This window comes from Coregonus lavaretus, assembly GCF_964263955.1.
Source record: "Coregonus lavaretus genome assembly, chromosome: 3".
NCBI classification, from domain to species: Eukaryota; Metazoa; Chordata; class Actinopteri; order Salmoniformes; family Salmonidae; genus Coregonus; species Coregonus lavaretus.
This window is the reverse complement of record NC_139990.1, coordinates 3,322,657-3,339,807: the sequence shown is the minus strand read 5'-3', so window position 1 is coordinate 3,339,807 and position 17,151 is coordinate 3,322,657. Positions and strand designations below refer to the sequence as shown.

Here is a 17,151-nt window from a genome sequence, read left to right as displayed (position 1 = left end):
AAGAAGAAGAGACCTGCTTGGGCCAAGAAACACAAGCAATGGACATTAGACCAGTGGAAATGTGTCCTTTTGGTCTGGCGTCCAAATTGGAGATTTTTGGTTCCAACCGCTGTGTCTTTGTGAGACGCGGTGTGGGTGAATGGATGATCTCCGCATGTGTAGTTCCCACCGTAAAGCATGGAGGTGGGGGTGCTTTGCTGGTGACACTGTCTGTGATTTATTTAGAATTAACCAGCATGGCTACCACAGCATTCTGCAGCGATACGCCATCCCATCTGGTTTGGGCTTAGTGGGACTATCATTTGTTTTTCAACAGGACCGAACACACCTCCAGGCTGTGTAAGGGCTATTTTACCAAGAAAAAGATTGACGGAGTGCTACATCAGATGACCTGGCCTCCACAATCCCCCGACCTCAACCAAATTGAGATGGTTTGGGATGACAGAGTGAAGGAAAAGCAGGCAACAAGTGCTCAGCATATGTGGGAACTCCTTCAAGACTGTTGGAAAAGCATTCCAGGTGAAGCTGGTTGAGCGAATGGCAAGAGTGTGCAAAGCTGTCATAAAGGCAACCTAACCAGAACCTGTTCCCGACCCTCCTCCACCTGCTGCCCGCTGCTGCTGGCCTTAGCAGATTCTGCCTTTAAGCTCCTGAAGTTGCCGGTAATAAGCTACACCAGCGGTCGGCAACCTTTTCCATTTGGCATGCCAAGTTATTGTAACATTTCTAGTGATCTGTGTGCCAGTTATGATTTTCATATGCACATCTCATTTAAGGTCTTCACATCTCAATCAATGTCATGTGGTTAATCAAAACTCTTATCTAAATGAAAAATGATACAAATCTAAAAGTAACTTCTATTGCCATTGCCAATATGTAAAAATAGCCTACATAAAGCCAACAAATAAAAACATTGCAGCCTGCAGGTAGAAAATATTGTGTAGCCTAGGTTGTGCGCTCTGCAAACAACGTGTCCACTCCTACAATGACAACGGTAAGACTGTAATAATAATATATTGAATGCATTAAAATAAATTACCATAACCAAACAAACTTAGTTTAGAAATTAGGGTAATTAACGGTAAATGTACTACTGGGTGATACTGGTCTGCCATCCTCGCGGACTCTGCAATGGATTACTCCACTCAGACAGGCATGTCTTCGTGAATCAGACAGGTGTCTCGTGTGCCATAATGTTTTGCCACTGCTCAACAAAATAAATCGATTAAATGGAGTCAGACCTAAAGCACATTTTACATTTATATTTTAATAATTTAGCAGACGCTCTTATCCAGACCGACTTACAGGAGCAATTATGGTTAAGTGCCTTGCCCAAGGGCACATTTCGGTTACTGGCCCAATGCTCTTAAGTGCCAGGCTACCTGCCACCCTCTGATTACGAAATGTCTTCTATTGCAGGTCTTGAGCAATGCACGCCTTTTCCTGGAGAATCTTATAAAGTAAGTATCTGCAGCTAAAGGCACCCCAAATAACTATTAGACTAAGGCTATGTTAAACTTCTATATCATCATTCGTTGATCACTGAGATCCTAATTGTATCTCCCATCACGACTGCAGATCCATTCATTTTGACCACAGCTTCTGTAGTAAGCCCCTCATTTCTACCAGCATGTTAAATGTGCAACCTGAGGGGAAAAAATTCTAGACCACCTTTACTCCACACAGAAAGACGCGTACAAAGCTCTCCCTCGCCCTCCATTTGGCAAATCTGACCATAATTCTATCCTCCTAATTCCTGCTTACAAGCAAAAACTAAAGCAGGAAGCACCAGTGACTCGGTCAATAAAAAAGTGGTCAGATGAAGCAGATGCTAAGCTACAGGACTGTTTTGCTAGCACAGACTGGAATATGTTCCGGGATTCATCCAATGGCATTGAGGAGTACACCACATCAGTCACTGGCTTAATCAATAAGTGCATCGATGACATCGTCCCCACAGTGATTTTACGTACATACCCCAACCAGAAGCCATGGATTACAGGCAACATCCGCACTGAGCTAAAGGGTAGAGCTGCCGCTTTCAAGGAGCGGGACTCTAACCCGGAAGCTTATAAGAAATCCCGCTATGCCCTCTGACAAACCATCAAACAGGCAAAGCGTCATTACAGGACTAAGATCGAATCGTACTACACCGGCTCCGCTCGTCGGATGTGGCAGGGCTTGAAAACTATTACAGACTACAAAGGGAAGCATAGCCGCGAGCTGCCCAGTGACACAAGCCTACCAGACGAGCTAAATCACTTCTATGCTCGCTTCGAGGCAAATAACACTGAAACATGCATGAGAGCATCAGCTGTTCCGGACGACTGTGTGATCACGCTCTCCGTAGCCGATGTGAGTAAGACCTTTTAAACAGGTCAACATTCACAAGGCCGCAGGGCCAGACGGATTACCAGGACGTGTACTCCGAGCATGTGCTGACCAACTGGCAAGTGTCTTCACTGACGTTTTCAACCTCTCCCTGTCTGAGTCTGTAATACCAACATGTTTCAAGCAGACCAGCATAGTCCCTGTGCCCAAGAACACTAAGGTAACCTGCCTAAATGACTACCGACCCGTAGCAATCACGTCTGTAGTCATGAAGTGCTTTGAAAGGCTGGTCATGGCTCACATCAACACCATTATCCTAGAAACCCTAGACCCACTCCAATTTGCATACCGCCTCAACAGATCCGCAGATGATGCAATCTCTATTGCGCTCCACACTGCCCTTTCACACCTGGACAAAAGGAACACCTATGTGAGAATGCTATTCATTGACTACAGCTCAGTGTTCAACACCATAGTGCCCTCAAAGCTCATCACTAAGCTAAGGACCCTGGGACTAAACACCTCCCTCTGCAACTGGATCCTGGACTTCCTGACGGGCCACCCCCAGGTGGTAAGGGTAGGTAACAACACATCTGCCACGCTGATCCTCAACACGGGGGCCCCTCAGGGTGCGTGCTCAGTCCCCTCCTGTACTCCCTGTTCACTCATGACTGCATGGCCAGGCACGACTCCAACACCATCATTAAGTTTGCCGATGACAACAGTGGTAGGCCTGATCACCGACAACTACGAGACAGCCTATAGGGAGGAGGTCAGAGACCTGGCCGTGTGGTCCCAGGACAACAACCTCTCCCTCAACGTGATCAAGACAAAGGAGATGATTGTGGACTACAGGAAAAAGAGGACCGAGCACGCCCCCATTCTCATCGACGGGGCTCTAGTGGAGCAGGTTGAGAGCGTCAATTCCTTGGTGTCCACATCACCAACAAACTAACATGGTCCAAGCATACCAAGACAGTCATGAAGAGGGCACGACAAAACCTATTCCCCCTAAGGTGATTGAAAAGATTTGGCATGGGTCCTGAGATCCTCAAAAGGTTCTACAGCTGCACCATCGAGAGCATCCTGACTGGTTGCATCACTGCCTGGTATGGCAACTGCTTGGCCTCCGACCGCAAGACACTACAGAGGGTAGTGCGTACGGCCCAGTACATCACTGGGGCCAAGCTTCCTGCCATCCAGGACCTCTACCAGGCGGTGTCAGAGGAAGGCCCTAAAAATTGTCAAAGACTCCAGCCACCCTAGTCATAGACTGTTCTCTCTGCTACCGCACGGCAAGCGGGACCGGAGCGCCAAGTCTAGGTCCAAGAGGCTTTTAAACAGCTTCTACCCCCAAGCTATAAGACTCTTGAACATCTAATGTTTTTTAAAAGTCATTTTAGCTGACGCTCTTATCCAGAGCTTATTTAGTGAGTGCATACATTTTTCATACTGGCCCCCCGTGGGAAACGAACCCACAACTCTGCCGTTGCAAGCGCCATGCTCTACCAAATGGCTACCCAGACTATTTGCATTGTCTGGGTAGTCTCTGTTTATTATCTATGCATAGTCACTTTAATAACTCTACCTACATGTACATATTACCTCAATTACCTCGACTAACCGGTGCCCCCGCACATTGACTCGGTACCGGTACCCCCTGTATATAGCCTCGCTATTGTTATTTTTACAGCTGCTCTTTAATTATTTGTTACTTTTATTTCGTATTAGTTTATATTGTATATTTTTTATTTTTTGGGGGGGGTATTCTTAACTGCATGAGGGCTTGTAAGTAAGCATTTCACTGTAAGGTCTACACCTGTTGTATTCGGCACATGTGACAAATCAAATTTTGATTTGATAACTATCTCCTTGTGAACAAAAATAGTATCCATCCATGTGACTTTTTTTTTGTCTCTTTCCCTCCTCTCTGATAGATATGGGATACTGGTGGACCCTATCCAAGTGGTTTCACTGTTCTTAAAAGACCCATATAGCTGGCCTGCACCATGCCTTGTCATTGGTATATAGCCTAAACCAGTTTCCTCTTTGGCATGCTAACCATATTATTGTGGTTGTTGTACATCTTCCAAAATCTATTTATTTGAAAAGTTAATTATCTGGCTTTTGTTGCTTAGCAACCTGAGTCTATACCTGTTTAAAATACCAGCAACTGTTTTTCCACCAAGTGTGGGCAAATGTTCTCATTTTGGAACAATATTGTTGCAATATTATACGGCTGTCTAATGTGTTTTTATTGTATCTCTCCTGTAGTCTCGAACGTGTTCATAATGGCAGCTTTGTACACGGAGCGGAGGCTATCAGTGGTGAGTATTGTGCCATAATGTCTGGGACTAATGTGAACGATGCACTGTGAAATCTTACTAATCTCTCTGTTGCTCGTGAACACAAGCATTTCAGACATCCGTTAGATGGAAATGGAGGGGGACATCTGTTATGTTGGTTCTGCATTTCCCCCTAACCAAAACCAATGTGGCTCCTCTAGCTAGTTGACAACAAGGGCTGTTCTTTGTGTCTTTGGAAGGTCACTTGTTTTTTTGTTTTTTTTATATAAGGATTATATTGTATTTCCCCCCCTAATATGTATTAGATAGGTGAAAGACTGACAGGAGGTGGGAGGAGAGGGAAGAGGATGTACTAGAAAGAGTGGGCCGGATTCAAACCCACACTCTCACTGCTACCCACACTCTCACTGCTACCCACACTCTCACTGCTACCCACACTCTCACTGCTACCCACACTCTCACTGGTACCCACACTCTCACTGCTACCCACACTCTCACTGCTACCCACACTCTCACTGGTACCCACACTCTCACTGGTACCCACACTCTCACTGGTACCCACACTCTCACTGCTACCCACACTCTCACTGGTACCCACACTCTCACTGCTACCCACACTCTCACTGGTACCCACACTCTCACTGCTACCCACACTCTCACTGCTACCCACACTCTCACTGCTACCCACACTCTCACTGGTACCCACACTCTCACTGGTACCCACACTCTCACTGCTACCCACACTCTCACTGGTACCCACACTCTCACTGCTACCCACACTCTCACTGGTACCCACACTCTCACTGCTACCCACACTCTCACTGCTACCCACACTCTCACTGCTACCCACACTCTCACTGGTACCCACACTCTCACTGGTACCCACACTCTCACTGGTACCCACACTCTCACTGGTACCCGCACTCACTGGTACCCACACTCTCACTGGTACCCGCACTCTCACTGGTACCCACACTCTCACTGGTACCCACACTCTCACTGGTACCCACACTCTCACTGCTACCCACACTCTCACTGGTACCCACACTCTCACTGCTACCCACACTCTCACTGGAACCCACACTCTCACTGGTACCCACACTCTCACTGGTACCCACACTCTCACTGGTACCCACACTCTCACTGCTACCCACACTCTCACTGGTACCCACACTCTCACTGCTACCCACACTCTCACTGCTACCCACACTCTCACTGCTACCCACACTCTCACTGGTACCCACACTCTCACTGGTACCCACACTCTCACTGGTACCCACACTCTCACTGGTACCCGCACTCACTGGTACCCACACTCTCACTGGTACCCGCACTCTCACTGGTACCCACACTCTCACTGGTACCCACACTCTCACTGGTACCCGCACTCACTGGTACCCACACTCTCACTGCTACCCACACTCTCACTGGAACCCACACTCTCACTGGTACCCACACTCTCACTGGTACCCACACTCTCACTGGTACCCGCACTCACTGGTACCCACACTCTCACTGCTACCCACACTCACTGGTACCCACACTCTCACTGGTACCCGCACTCTCACTGGTACCCACACTCTCACTGCTACCCACACTCTCACTGCTACCCACACTCTCACTGGTACCCACACTCTCACTGGTACCCACACTCTCACTGCTACCCACACTCTCACTGGTACCCACACTCTCACTGCTACCCACACTCTCACTGGAACCCACACTCTCACTGGTACCCACACTCTCACTGCTACCCACACTCTCACTGGTACCCACACTCTCACTGGTACCCACACTCTCACTGCTACCCACACTCTCACTGCTACCCACACTCTCACTGGTACATGTATTCTGGAGGCAGCAGCTTAGATCACTATACAACCCCAGGCCCACAGAGATCCCCATAGAGTTGTAATTGTAATCCTGTGCTCAGGCCACTGTTTTAACAATGGTTTTAATTCCTGTTGCTCTGCAGGGCATCATCTCAGAGACTACTGGAGCGTTCCTTTACTTGGTCAATCTGACTACCCTCCTCTGTTTCCCATCAGCCACTGTGCTCACGCTGACCTCCATGACCCCAGGTGAGATGGCCTGATCATGATACGCCTGCTTACACTGCATGGTCATATTCATAGCTCTAATGTGTCTCATCTTTGGGCAACGGTAGGCTACTTGTATTCCTTGATCAAAAATACTAAATGCTTTTCTCAGAGAGGATCTATCTAAAAGAGACACATATATAATATATAGTGTTATAGTGTGTGTAAAGCTTGATAATATCTATTTTTTTTCTTGTCCAGCTGGGGGAGTCTTTGCCCTGGGTGTGTACACCATCCTCTTCATGAAGCTGTACTCGTATAAGGACGTTAACATGTGGTGCAGAGAGATTAGACATACCAAAGCCCGCACCCTGACCCGCTCCCATTCATGTGAGTACTACTGATCAGTAGTACCACTGTCTAACTTTATATGTTAGTCATTTAGCAGACACTCTTATCCAGAGAGACTTACAATTAGTGCATTCATCTTAAGATAGCTAGGTGAGACAACCACATATCACATCATATCAAGTACATTTTCCTCAACAAAGTATTTATCAGTAAAGTCAGTGCTAGTAGGAAAAGACTAGGTTCTTTTTGGGGGACGGGGTGGGTGGCTTTGGGTGCACCGTGGGAGTTATTTAAGATACTCTTCAAAGAGGTAGGGTTTTGGACATTTTTGGAAGATGGGCAGGGACTCCGCTGTCCTGACTTTAGGGGCAGTTCCTCTCGCTGCTCCGTAGGCAAGCACCAGGGTCTTGAAGATAATGCAAGCTACAACTGGAAGCCAGGGGAGTGTGCGGAGGAGCGGGGTGACATGGGAGAAAGTAGGAAGGTTGAACACCAGGCAGGCTGTGGCATTCTGGATAAGTTGCAGGGGTTTGATGGCACAAGTGGGGAGCCCAACCAACAGAGTTGCAGTAGTTTAGACGGGAGATGACAAGTGCCTGGATTTGGACCTGCGCCACTTCCTGTGTGAGGAAAAGTTGTACTCTACGGATATTGTAGAGTCACTGCTTTGATGTTTTGCAGAGAACGACAGGGTGTTGTCCAGGGTCACGCCAAGGTTCTTTGCACTCTGTTAGGGGGACAACGTGGAGTTGTCAACCATGATGGAGAGGTCTTGGAGCAGGCAGGCCTTCCCCGGGAGGAAGAGCAGCTCAGTTTCGTCGAGGTTGAGCTTGAGGTGGTGAGCCGACATCCAAGCTGAGATATCTGCCAGGCACGAAGAGATGCGTGTCGCCACCTGGGCGTCCGAAAGGGGAAAGGGGAAGAGTAGTTAAGTGTCATCCTCATAGCAATGATAGGAGAGACCATGTGAGGATATGACCGAGCCAAGGGACTTGGTGTAAGGAGAAAAGAGGAGAGGGCCTAGAACCGAGACATGGGGGACACCAGTAGTGAGAGCATGTGGTGCAGACACAGACCCTCTCCACGCCATCTGGTAGAGCGACCTGCCAGGTAGGGTGCAATCCAGGAGTGCGCATAGCCTGAGATGCCCAACCCTGAGAGGGTGGAAAGGGGGATCTGATGGTTCAAGGTGTCGAAGGCAGCAGATAGATCTAGGAGGATGAGAACAGAGGAGAGGGAGTCAGCTTTGGCAGAGTGGAGAGCCTCTGTGACACAGAGAAGAGCGGTCTCAGTTGAGCGGTCTCAAGATCGTTCTGAGAGAGATAACGAGAAAGTTGGTCAGAGACAGCACGCTCAAGTGTTTTGGAAAGAAAAGAAAGTAGGGATACCGGTCTGTCGTTTTTGACGTGAGCAGGGTCAAGTGTTGGTTTCTTGAGGAGGGGAGCGACTCTGGCCATATTGAAGTCAGAGGGGATGCAGCCAGTGGTCAGGGATGAGTTGATAAGGGAAGTGAGCAATGGGAGAAGGTCTCCAGAGAGGGAGGAGGGAATGGGGTCAAATGGGCAAGTTGTTGGGCAGCCTGACATAACTAGTCGCAGGGTTTCATCTGGAGAGAGAGGGGAGAAAGATGTTGAGGCATGGGGGAATTCTCTGTGAATGGGATCAGTGGGCTGAGTGAATGAGTAGTGGATGTCGTCAGCAGAGTGGGAGGGGGAAGAGGTGGAGGATTACGGAGGATGGAGAAGCGTTTCCCAGAGTTGGAGGCAGAATATTTCAATTTAGAGTGACAGTGGCTTTAGCAACGGATACAGAGGAAGAGAAGGTAGAGAGGAGGGAGTGGAAGGATGATAGTTTTTCTCCATTTCCGCTCAGCTGCCCACAGCCCTATTCTGTTAGCACGCAGTGAAGCACTCAGCAACGGAGCGGGAGGGGAAGGTCGAGCTGGCCCGGGAGGAAAGGGGACAGTGAGAGTCATAGGATGCGGAAAGGGAGGAGAGTAGGGTCGAAGAGGCAGAGTCGGGAAACAGGAAGGACAATAATTTAGCAGAAGGGAGAGGATAGGATAGAAGAGGAGAGAGAGAGAGTGAAGATTGCAGCGACACATGACCATCTGGGTAGGGTTGGAGGAGAGAAAAGGAAACAAAGTAGTTATCAGAGACATTAAGATGAGGTCAAGCGTATTTCCTGCCTTGTGAGTGGGAGGTGACTGGGAAAGAGTGAGGTCAAAAGAGGAAAGGAGTGGAAAGAAATGAACTGAAGTCAGGCATCGGGAGGTTAAAGTCGCCCAGTACGATTAGTGGTGAGCCATCGTCAACAAATGAGCTGGTCAAGGTCATTGAGGGCACCTGGTGGGCGATAGATGACAACAATGTTAAGCTTGAGAGGAGAAGTGACAGTGACTGCATGGAATTCAAATGAGATAGACAGGTGAGAGAGGGAGAAAAGAGAAAATCTCTATTTAAGATAAATGAATAGCCCTGTGCTACCACCGCGACGACCAGATGCTCTCGGACTATGAGAGAACACGTAGTCAGATGACGAGAGAGCAGCTGGAGTAGCCGTGTTCTCAGGGGAAATCCATATCTCCGTTAGGGCCAAAACATGAAGGCAATATAGGCTGAGATTAACTCAGCATACAGGTTTACCTTCATACTTACCTACCTTACTTGCTGTGTGTGTGCATTTGCTTGTGTATTTGTGTGTGCGTGTGCGTGCGCGTGTGCGTGCGTAAATAGGACATTCATTCATTTAAGTAAAAGCACAAATAGCTCAAACATTTTTGAGGTGCTTCAAATTCTATGGCTGCCATCTTTCTACAGTACCCCCGCCAGAGGATAATGCTGTACCTGGTTGACATTGGTATTTGTGATCTTTACTCCAGTGCTGCTAGTGTAATAATGTGAACTGGATAGCATCGGCAAATTAGCATGTTGACACACACTCACACTCACTCTCTCTCTCTCACACACACACACACATACACACACACACACACACAGCTCTGGGTCTTCTCTCAATTTGCGCCCTCTCGATAACACGGATGCTGCCCGAGATCTGATTGGCTATCCCAGGATTCGTATAATTACGCTGACCTCTCCAAGACGTGAGGGGAAATAGACAGGTATTTAATGAGCTGTATGACTCATCGCTGTATGAGTAACTTATGTGACCTGTTTCTTTGGCTGGGTTGTTGTTTATTGCGAAAAGCTTTCAGCGTTTGTTTAAATATGTATATTTTGCCCCCTGAATAAATACGAACACACACGCAGATGATTAGATGCACCTTCATGTATGCAGCAATGTCACGCTTTCTGAAACGTTACTGTGCTGCCATCGCCATCTATTGGTTGTATAGAAGTACTGCTGTAAGAAATAATCTGTATTTTTCATCCACACGTTCTATGCCCCCATAGGTCCATCTGTGGCCCGGTCCAATGGGTCAGTTGTACATGCTCATGTGTCCTACCCTGGAAATCTCACACACAGAGGTCAGAACAGAAAGAGATACAGAACATAATGACTAGTAGATAGTTGCAATGTACAGTTGGAAAAAAGTTCAAATCTAATAAACGTATCTTTACGTACACAATTCTTATTTCAAAAGACAATGTGTATGATGAATGAATGACTTTAATGTGTGCGTGTGTTTCACTGTCCTCCTTCCACAGATATCTACTACTTTGTGTTCGCCCCAACACTCTGCTATGAGCTGAACTTCCCCCGGTCACCACGGATACGCAAGAGCTTCCTGCTGAGGAGACTCTTTGAGATGGTGAGGTCAAAGGTCATATCAGGAAAACCGAGAGACCTGGGAATATGCTATTTACATGCACCCTACTATCATGAAAACATATATTTTAAAGCACCAATTAGCAGTTAAAAGTGTTGTCACCACCACTGTTTCAGTACAAATCTGAGGGATGTGGCTGGAGAAATGTAAATCACTCTCAAATTCATAGTTGGAGCTATGGATGCAAGGACTGACCATCCATGATATTTTTTAACCATGTTTTGAGGCTATACAGTGTATGTTTGCATTTACTTTGTTTACAAACATTGGACTAAAACTAACTAATCTCATGAGGCATTTATTAAGTTATATTCTTCAAGAATTAATGGGTACATATCATAAATTCCAAAAATGGATGTAGCAACTGCTGATTGCCCCTTTAATACATTTTAAAGATGTTGTGTCAAATCTAAAAACATGATCTGAAATATTTTCCAGCTTTTCTTCATACAGTTACTGATTGGATTGGTACAACAGGTACGTTCATTATGTGTTGTCCATACTGACATTACCTTGGTTAATATTTGGTGTATTTTCACTCATCAAACCAGATTAATTATTTAATCAATGGGTGGCTTTATTATCCCAAATAACAAGATACACTTTTATGTTAACCATGTCTCACATATGCACTAATGTGGATGTTCTTTTTTCAGTGGATAGTGCCGACAATTCAGAATTCCATGAAACCATTCCAGGTGAAAATTAACATCCTTTGTCTGTTGGACTTTTGTCTATTCAACTGCTCCATTTCTTTGTGCTTAGGGGTGACTTTGTTTCATGTACCCCCTATGGCAGGATATGGACTTTTCCAGAATGATGGAGCGCATGTTGAAACTGGCTGTGAGTACAAATACAGACCACATAACCTAAACCCATGTCTCCATTACGGCTGTCCCCGACTAAAAAAAAATATTTGTCGACAGAAAGTTGTCTGACCAATTGATTGATTTTCCATATATTTTCTATGTGTTTGAATAAAATCAACTACACTGAACAAAAATATAAACACAAAATGTAAAGTGTTGGTCCCATGTTTCATGAGCTAAAATAAAAAATCAGATATTTTCCATATGCACAAAAAACTTATTTTTCTCAAATTTGGTGCACAGTTTTTTTTTTTTTTTTTTTTTTTTTTTTTTTTTTACATCCCTGTTAGTGAGCATTTCTCCTTTGCCAAGATAATCCATCCACCTGACAGGTGTGGCATATCAAGAAGCTGATTTAAACAGCATGATCATTACACAGGTGCACCTTGTGCTGGGGACAATAAAAGGCCACTTTTAAAATGTGCAGTTTTGTCACCCAATGCCACAGATGTCTCAAGTTTTGAGGGAGTGTGCAATTGGCATGCTGACTGCAGGAATGTCCACCAGAGCTGTTGTCAGAGAATTGCTGAGGAGTATTTCTGTCTGTAATACAGACCTTTTGTGGGGGAAAAACTCATTTTTATTGGCTGGGCCTGGCTGCCCCTGCCCAGTCATGTGAAATCGATAGATTAGGGCAGGGTTCTTCAATTCCGGTCCTGGAGGGCCGAAACACTTCTGTTTTTTATTTCTACCTGGTAGTTAATTGCACTCACCTGGTGTCCCAGGTCTGAATTAGCCCCTGATTAGAAGGAGAGGATGAAAAACAGGTGTTTCGGCCCTCCAGGACTGGAATTGAAGAACCCTGGATTAGGGCCTAATTTATTTATTTCAATTGACTGATTTCCTTATATGAACTGTAACTCAGTAAAATCGTTGAAATTGTTGCATGTTGTGTTTTTATATTTTTGTTCAGTATATATGTATTGAGTTTGTCTGATGCTTTAAGCACACGGTTTGATGAAATAAGACACAAATGACTGAAGAGGGAGCCAGAGATCAAGACAACCAGAAGAAAAAATCTACCTGACCCGACCATCTTCCTCTCGCTCCTGCTGGCTTTCGCAGATTCTGCCGTTACTCTCCTGAAGTTGCTGGTAATGGGCTACACAAGGAGTCGGCAACCTTTCTCATGTGGAATGCCAATTTATCATACAATTTCTACTGATCTGCGTGCCAGTTATGGTTCATATGCACATTTTCGTGAAACAGTTTAATAAAATGTATAACAATGTCTTCGTATCTCAATCATTGTCATGGGGTTAATCAAAATTATATTGCTGGAACACTGTCACTGTACATGTCGATCCAGAGTATCCCAAACATGCTCAATGGGAGACATGTCTGGTGAGTATGCAGGCCATGGAAGAACTGGGACATTTTCAGCTTCCAGGAATTGTGTACAGATCCTTGCGACATGGAGCTGTGCATTATCATGCTGAAACATGAGGTGATGGCGGCGGATGAATGGCACAATAAATGGGCCTCAGGATCTCGTCATGGTTTCTCTGTGCATTCAAATTGCCATTGATAAAATACAATTGTGGTCGTTGTCCGTAGCTTATGCCTGCCCATAACATGCCACCATGGGGCCCTCTGTTCACAATGTTGACATCTGCAAACAAAACAACGTTGGAGGCGGCTTATGGTAGAGAAATTAACATTCAATTCTCTGGCAACAGCACTGGTGGACATTCCTGCACGCTCCCTCAAAACTGCACATTTTAGAGCGTCCCCAGCACAAGGTCCACCTGTGTAATGATCATGCTGTTTAATCAGCTTCTTGATATTCCACACCTGTCAGGTGGATGGATTATCTTGGCAAATGAGAAATGCTCACAAACAGGGATGTAAACAAATTTGTGCACAGAATGTAAAATAAATAAGCTTTTTGTCCTTATGGAACATTTTGGGGATATTTTATTTCAGCTCATGAAACATGGTACTTTTACATGTTGCATTTATATTTTTCAGTGTAGATTACAAATTATAGAAATTAATGGTAAATGTACTACTGGTGATATAGCCTATGTAATGGGGGAATTGATAGACACTGACAATCGAACACAAACAACTCACACAATTAAGTTATGAAACAACAAATTGGTGGGAGACAGTGCATTCTGGAGAGACGTGCATTGTGCATATTAGCCACGCTCCCCTTCTCCTTGGACTGTGCCATTCCTGCGGCCGCAATGGATTAGTCTCGGGCTCTGCAATGGATTAGTTCACTGAGATGGGCCCGAATCAGACAGGTGTCTCCTGTGCCATAAAACAAATGTCCTCTCACTGTCAACTGCGTTTATTTTCAGCAAACTTAACATGTGTAAATATTTGTATGACAAGATTCAACAACTGAGACAAACTGAACAAGTTCCACAGACATGTGACTAACAGAAATTGAATAATGTGTCCCTGAACAAAGGGGGGGTCAAAATCAAAAGTAACAGTCAGTGTCTGGTGTGGCCACCAGCTGCATTAAGTACTGCAGTGCATCTCCTCCTCATGGACTGCACCAGATTTGCCAGTTCTTGCTGTGAGATGTTACCCCACTCTTCCACCAAGGCACCTGCAAGTTCCCTGACATTTCTGGGGGGAATGGCCCTAGTCCTCACCCTCCGATCCAACAGGTCCCAGACGTGCTCAATGGGATTGAGATCCGGGCTCTTCGGTGGCCATGGCAGAACACTGACATTCCTGTCTTGCAGGAAATCACTCACAGAATGAGCAGTATGGCTGGTGGCATTGTCATGCTGGAGAGTCATGTCAGGATGAGCCTGCAGGAAGGGTACCACATGAGGGAGGAGGATGTCTTCCCTGTAACGCACAGCGTTGAGATTTCAAGCTCAGTCCAATGATGCTGTGACACACCGCCCCAGACCATGACGGACCCTCCACCTCCAAATCGATCCCGCTCCAGAGTACAGGCCTCGGTGTAACGCTCATTCCTTCAACGATAGGCGACGTTGTTGCCGGTGATGTCTGGTGAGGACCTGCCTTACAACAGCCCTACAAGCACTGATGGAGGGATTGTGCGTTCCTGGTGTAACTCGGGCAGTTGTTGTTGCCATCCTGTACTTGTCCTGCAGGTGTGATGTTCGGATGTACCGATCCTGTGCAGGTGTTGTTACACGTGGTCTGCCACTGCGAGGACGATCAGCTGTCCGTCCAGTCTCCCTGTAGCGCTGTCTTAGGCGTCTCACAGTACGTTCACGCAGATGAGCAGGGACCCTGGGCATCTTTCTTTTGGTGTTTTCCAGAGTCAGTAGAAAGGCGTCTTTAGTGTCCTAGGTTTTCATAACTGTGACCTTAATTGCCTACCATCTGTAAGCTGTTAGTGTCTTAACGACCGTTCCACAGGTGCATGTTCATTAATTGTTTATGGTTCATTGAACAAGCATGGGAAACAGTGTTTAAACCCTTTACAATGAAGATCTGTGAAGTTCTTTGGATTTTTACGAATTATCTTTGAAAGACAGGGTCCTGAAAAAGGGACGTTTCTTTTTTTGCTGAGTTCAAATATAGTACCAGTCAAAAGTTTGGACACACCTACTCATTCAAGGGGTTTTCTTTATGTTTTACATTGTAGAATAATAGTGAAGATATCAAAACTATGAAATAACACATATGGAATCATGTAGTAACCCAGAAAGTGTTAAACAAATCAAAATATATGTTATATGAGATTCTTCAAATAGCCACCCTTTTGCCTTGATGACAGCTTTGCACACTCTTGGCATTCTCTCAACCACCTTCACCTGGAATGCTTTTCCAACAGTCTTGAAGGAGTTCCCACATATGCTGAGCACTTGTTGCCTGCTTTTCCTTCACTCTGCGGTCCGACTCATCCCAAACCATCTCAATTGGGTTGAGGTCGGGGGATTGTGGAGGCCAGGTCATCTGATGCAGCAATCCATCATTCTACTTCTTGGTAAAATAGCCTTTACGCAGCCTGGAGGTGTGTTGGGTCATTGTCATGTTGAAAAACAAATGATAGTCCCACTAAGCCCAAACCAGATGGGATGGCGTATCGCTGCAGAATGCTGTGGTAGCCATGCTGGTTAAGTGTGCCTTGAATTATAAATAAATCACAGACAGTGTCACCAGCAAAGCACCCCCACACCATAACACCTCCTCCATGCTTCACGGTGGGAACCACACATGCAGAGATCATCCGTTCACCTACTCTGCGTCTCACAAAGACACAGCGGTTGGAACCAAAAATCTCAAATTTGGACTCATCAGACCAAAGGACAGATTTCCACCGGTCTAATGTCCATTGCTCGTGTTTCTTGGCCCAAGCAGGTCTCTTCTTCTTATTGGTGTCCTTTAGTAGTGGTTTCTTTGCAGCGTTCCGACCATGAAGGCCTGATTGACCTAGTTCCCTCTGAACAGTTGATGTTCAGATGTCTGTGACTTGAAATCTGAAGCATTTATGTCGGCTGCAATTTCTGAGGCTTCACGCTTCACCATCTAGCAGTCCAACGGAGGAATCTGGGTTTGGCGGATTCCAAGAGAAAGCTACCTGCCCGAATGCATAGTGCCAACTGTAAAGTTTGGTGGAGGAGGAATAATGGTCTGGGGCTGTTTTTCATGGTTCGGGCTAGGCCCCTTAGTTCCAGTGAGGTCGAAGGAATTGCAAAAATGTCTCAACTGTTTTTGCTCTGTCAAGTGGTATTGTGGGGGTAAAAATGATAATTCTTGGTCGACCAACATCCTATCGACCAAACAATTGACCAGTCAACTAATTGGGGTCAGCCCTAGTCTCCATACAAACCTAACACTTCATCCATCTGTCATTTTTCACTTTTGTCATATTTTCCCAGTGAAAAGATATGTTGGTTGACTCTCACAAATCTCCATACATTACCATTTTCCCATACACACACACACACAAAGCCAAGTCCAGGATTGAAAAGCATTCTCAATAGAGATTCTCCATTCAGTGTTTCTTAGACCAAGACTAGGCTTAATTCGTGTCCGGGAAACCGGACCTACATTATAACTAAAAAGATGTAAGCTTATATGTACATAATCCTTCATGTCCAGACTGTCTAATGGCACAAGGCTTCCACTCCTCTCCCCTCTACCCCAACAGGTTCCCAATCATTTAATCTGGCTCATCTTTTTCTATTGGTTTTTCCACTCTTCCATGAACTTCGTAGCTGAGCTGATGCGGTTCGGTGACAGGGAGTTTTACCGGGACTGGTGGTAAGTGGATGATGATTCCCAGTTAGCCTTGTATTTTGTTTTTAGTTTGTGTTATTCGTGCAGTGATACCATGTGAATTGTGCCATCGGTTTGGGTTACATGTAGTGCTAGATGTAATGTTAAAATAGCTTAGTCAAAACTCTTCTCAATAAATGATTTTTTACTTCAACAGCTGCCCTGCACCCCCTTTCCCTCCATCTCATATACAGTAGTAACTAGATGTTGAACTGCAACCGTCTCTCTGAGCCAGTCACTTG

At 45.7% G+C, this 17,151-nt stretch overlaps 1 protein-coding gene across 1 annotated transcript in view; it reads left to right on the top strand.

Moving 5' to 3' along the window:
- The window catches only part of LOC311110473 (diacylglycerol O-acyltransferase 1-like), a 30,427-nt gene that overhangs the window by 11,711 nt on the left and 1,565 nt on the right, over positions 1-17,151 (top strand). Inside the window, exons 3-13 of the mRNA XM_084153013.1 lie at positions 1,420-1,460; positions 4,269-4,354; positions 4,606-4,658; positions 6,613-6,718; positions 6,938-7,066; positions 10,441-10,515; positions 10,696-10,799; positions 11,256-11,294; positions 11,474-11,515; positions 11,616-11,660; positions 16,782-16,894. Of these exons, the coding sequence (XP_084009139.1) occupies positions 1,420-1,460; positions 4,269-4,354; positions 4,606-4,658; positions 6,613-6,718; positions 6,938-7,066; positions 10,441-10,515; positions 10,696-10,799; positions 11,256-11,294; positions 11,474-11,515; positions 11,616-11,660; positions 16,782-16,894 (833 nt within the window). The remainder of the gene's footprint in view (positions 1-1,419; positions 1,461-4,268; positions 4,355-4,605; positions 4,659-6,612; positions 6,719-6,937; positions 7,067-10,440; positions 10,516-10,695; positions 10,800-11,255; positions 11,295-11,473; positions 11,516-11,615; positions 11,661-16,781; positions 16,895-17,151) is intronic.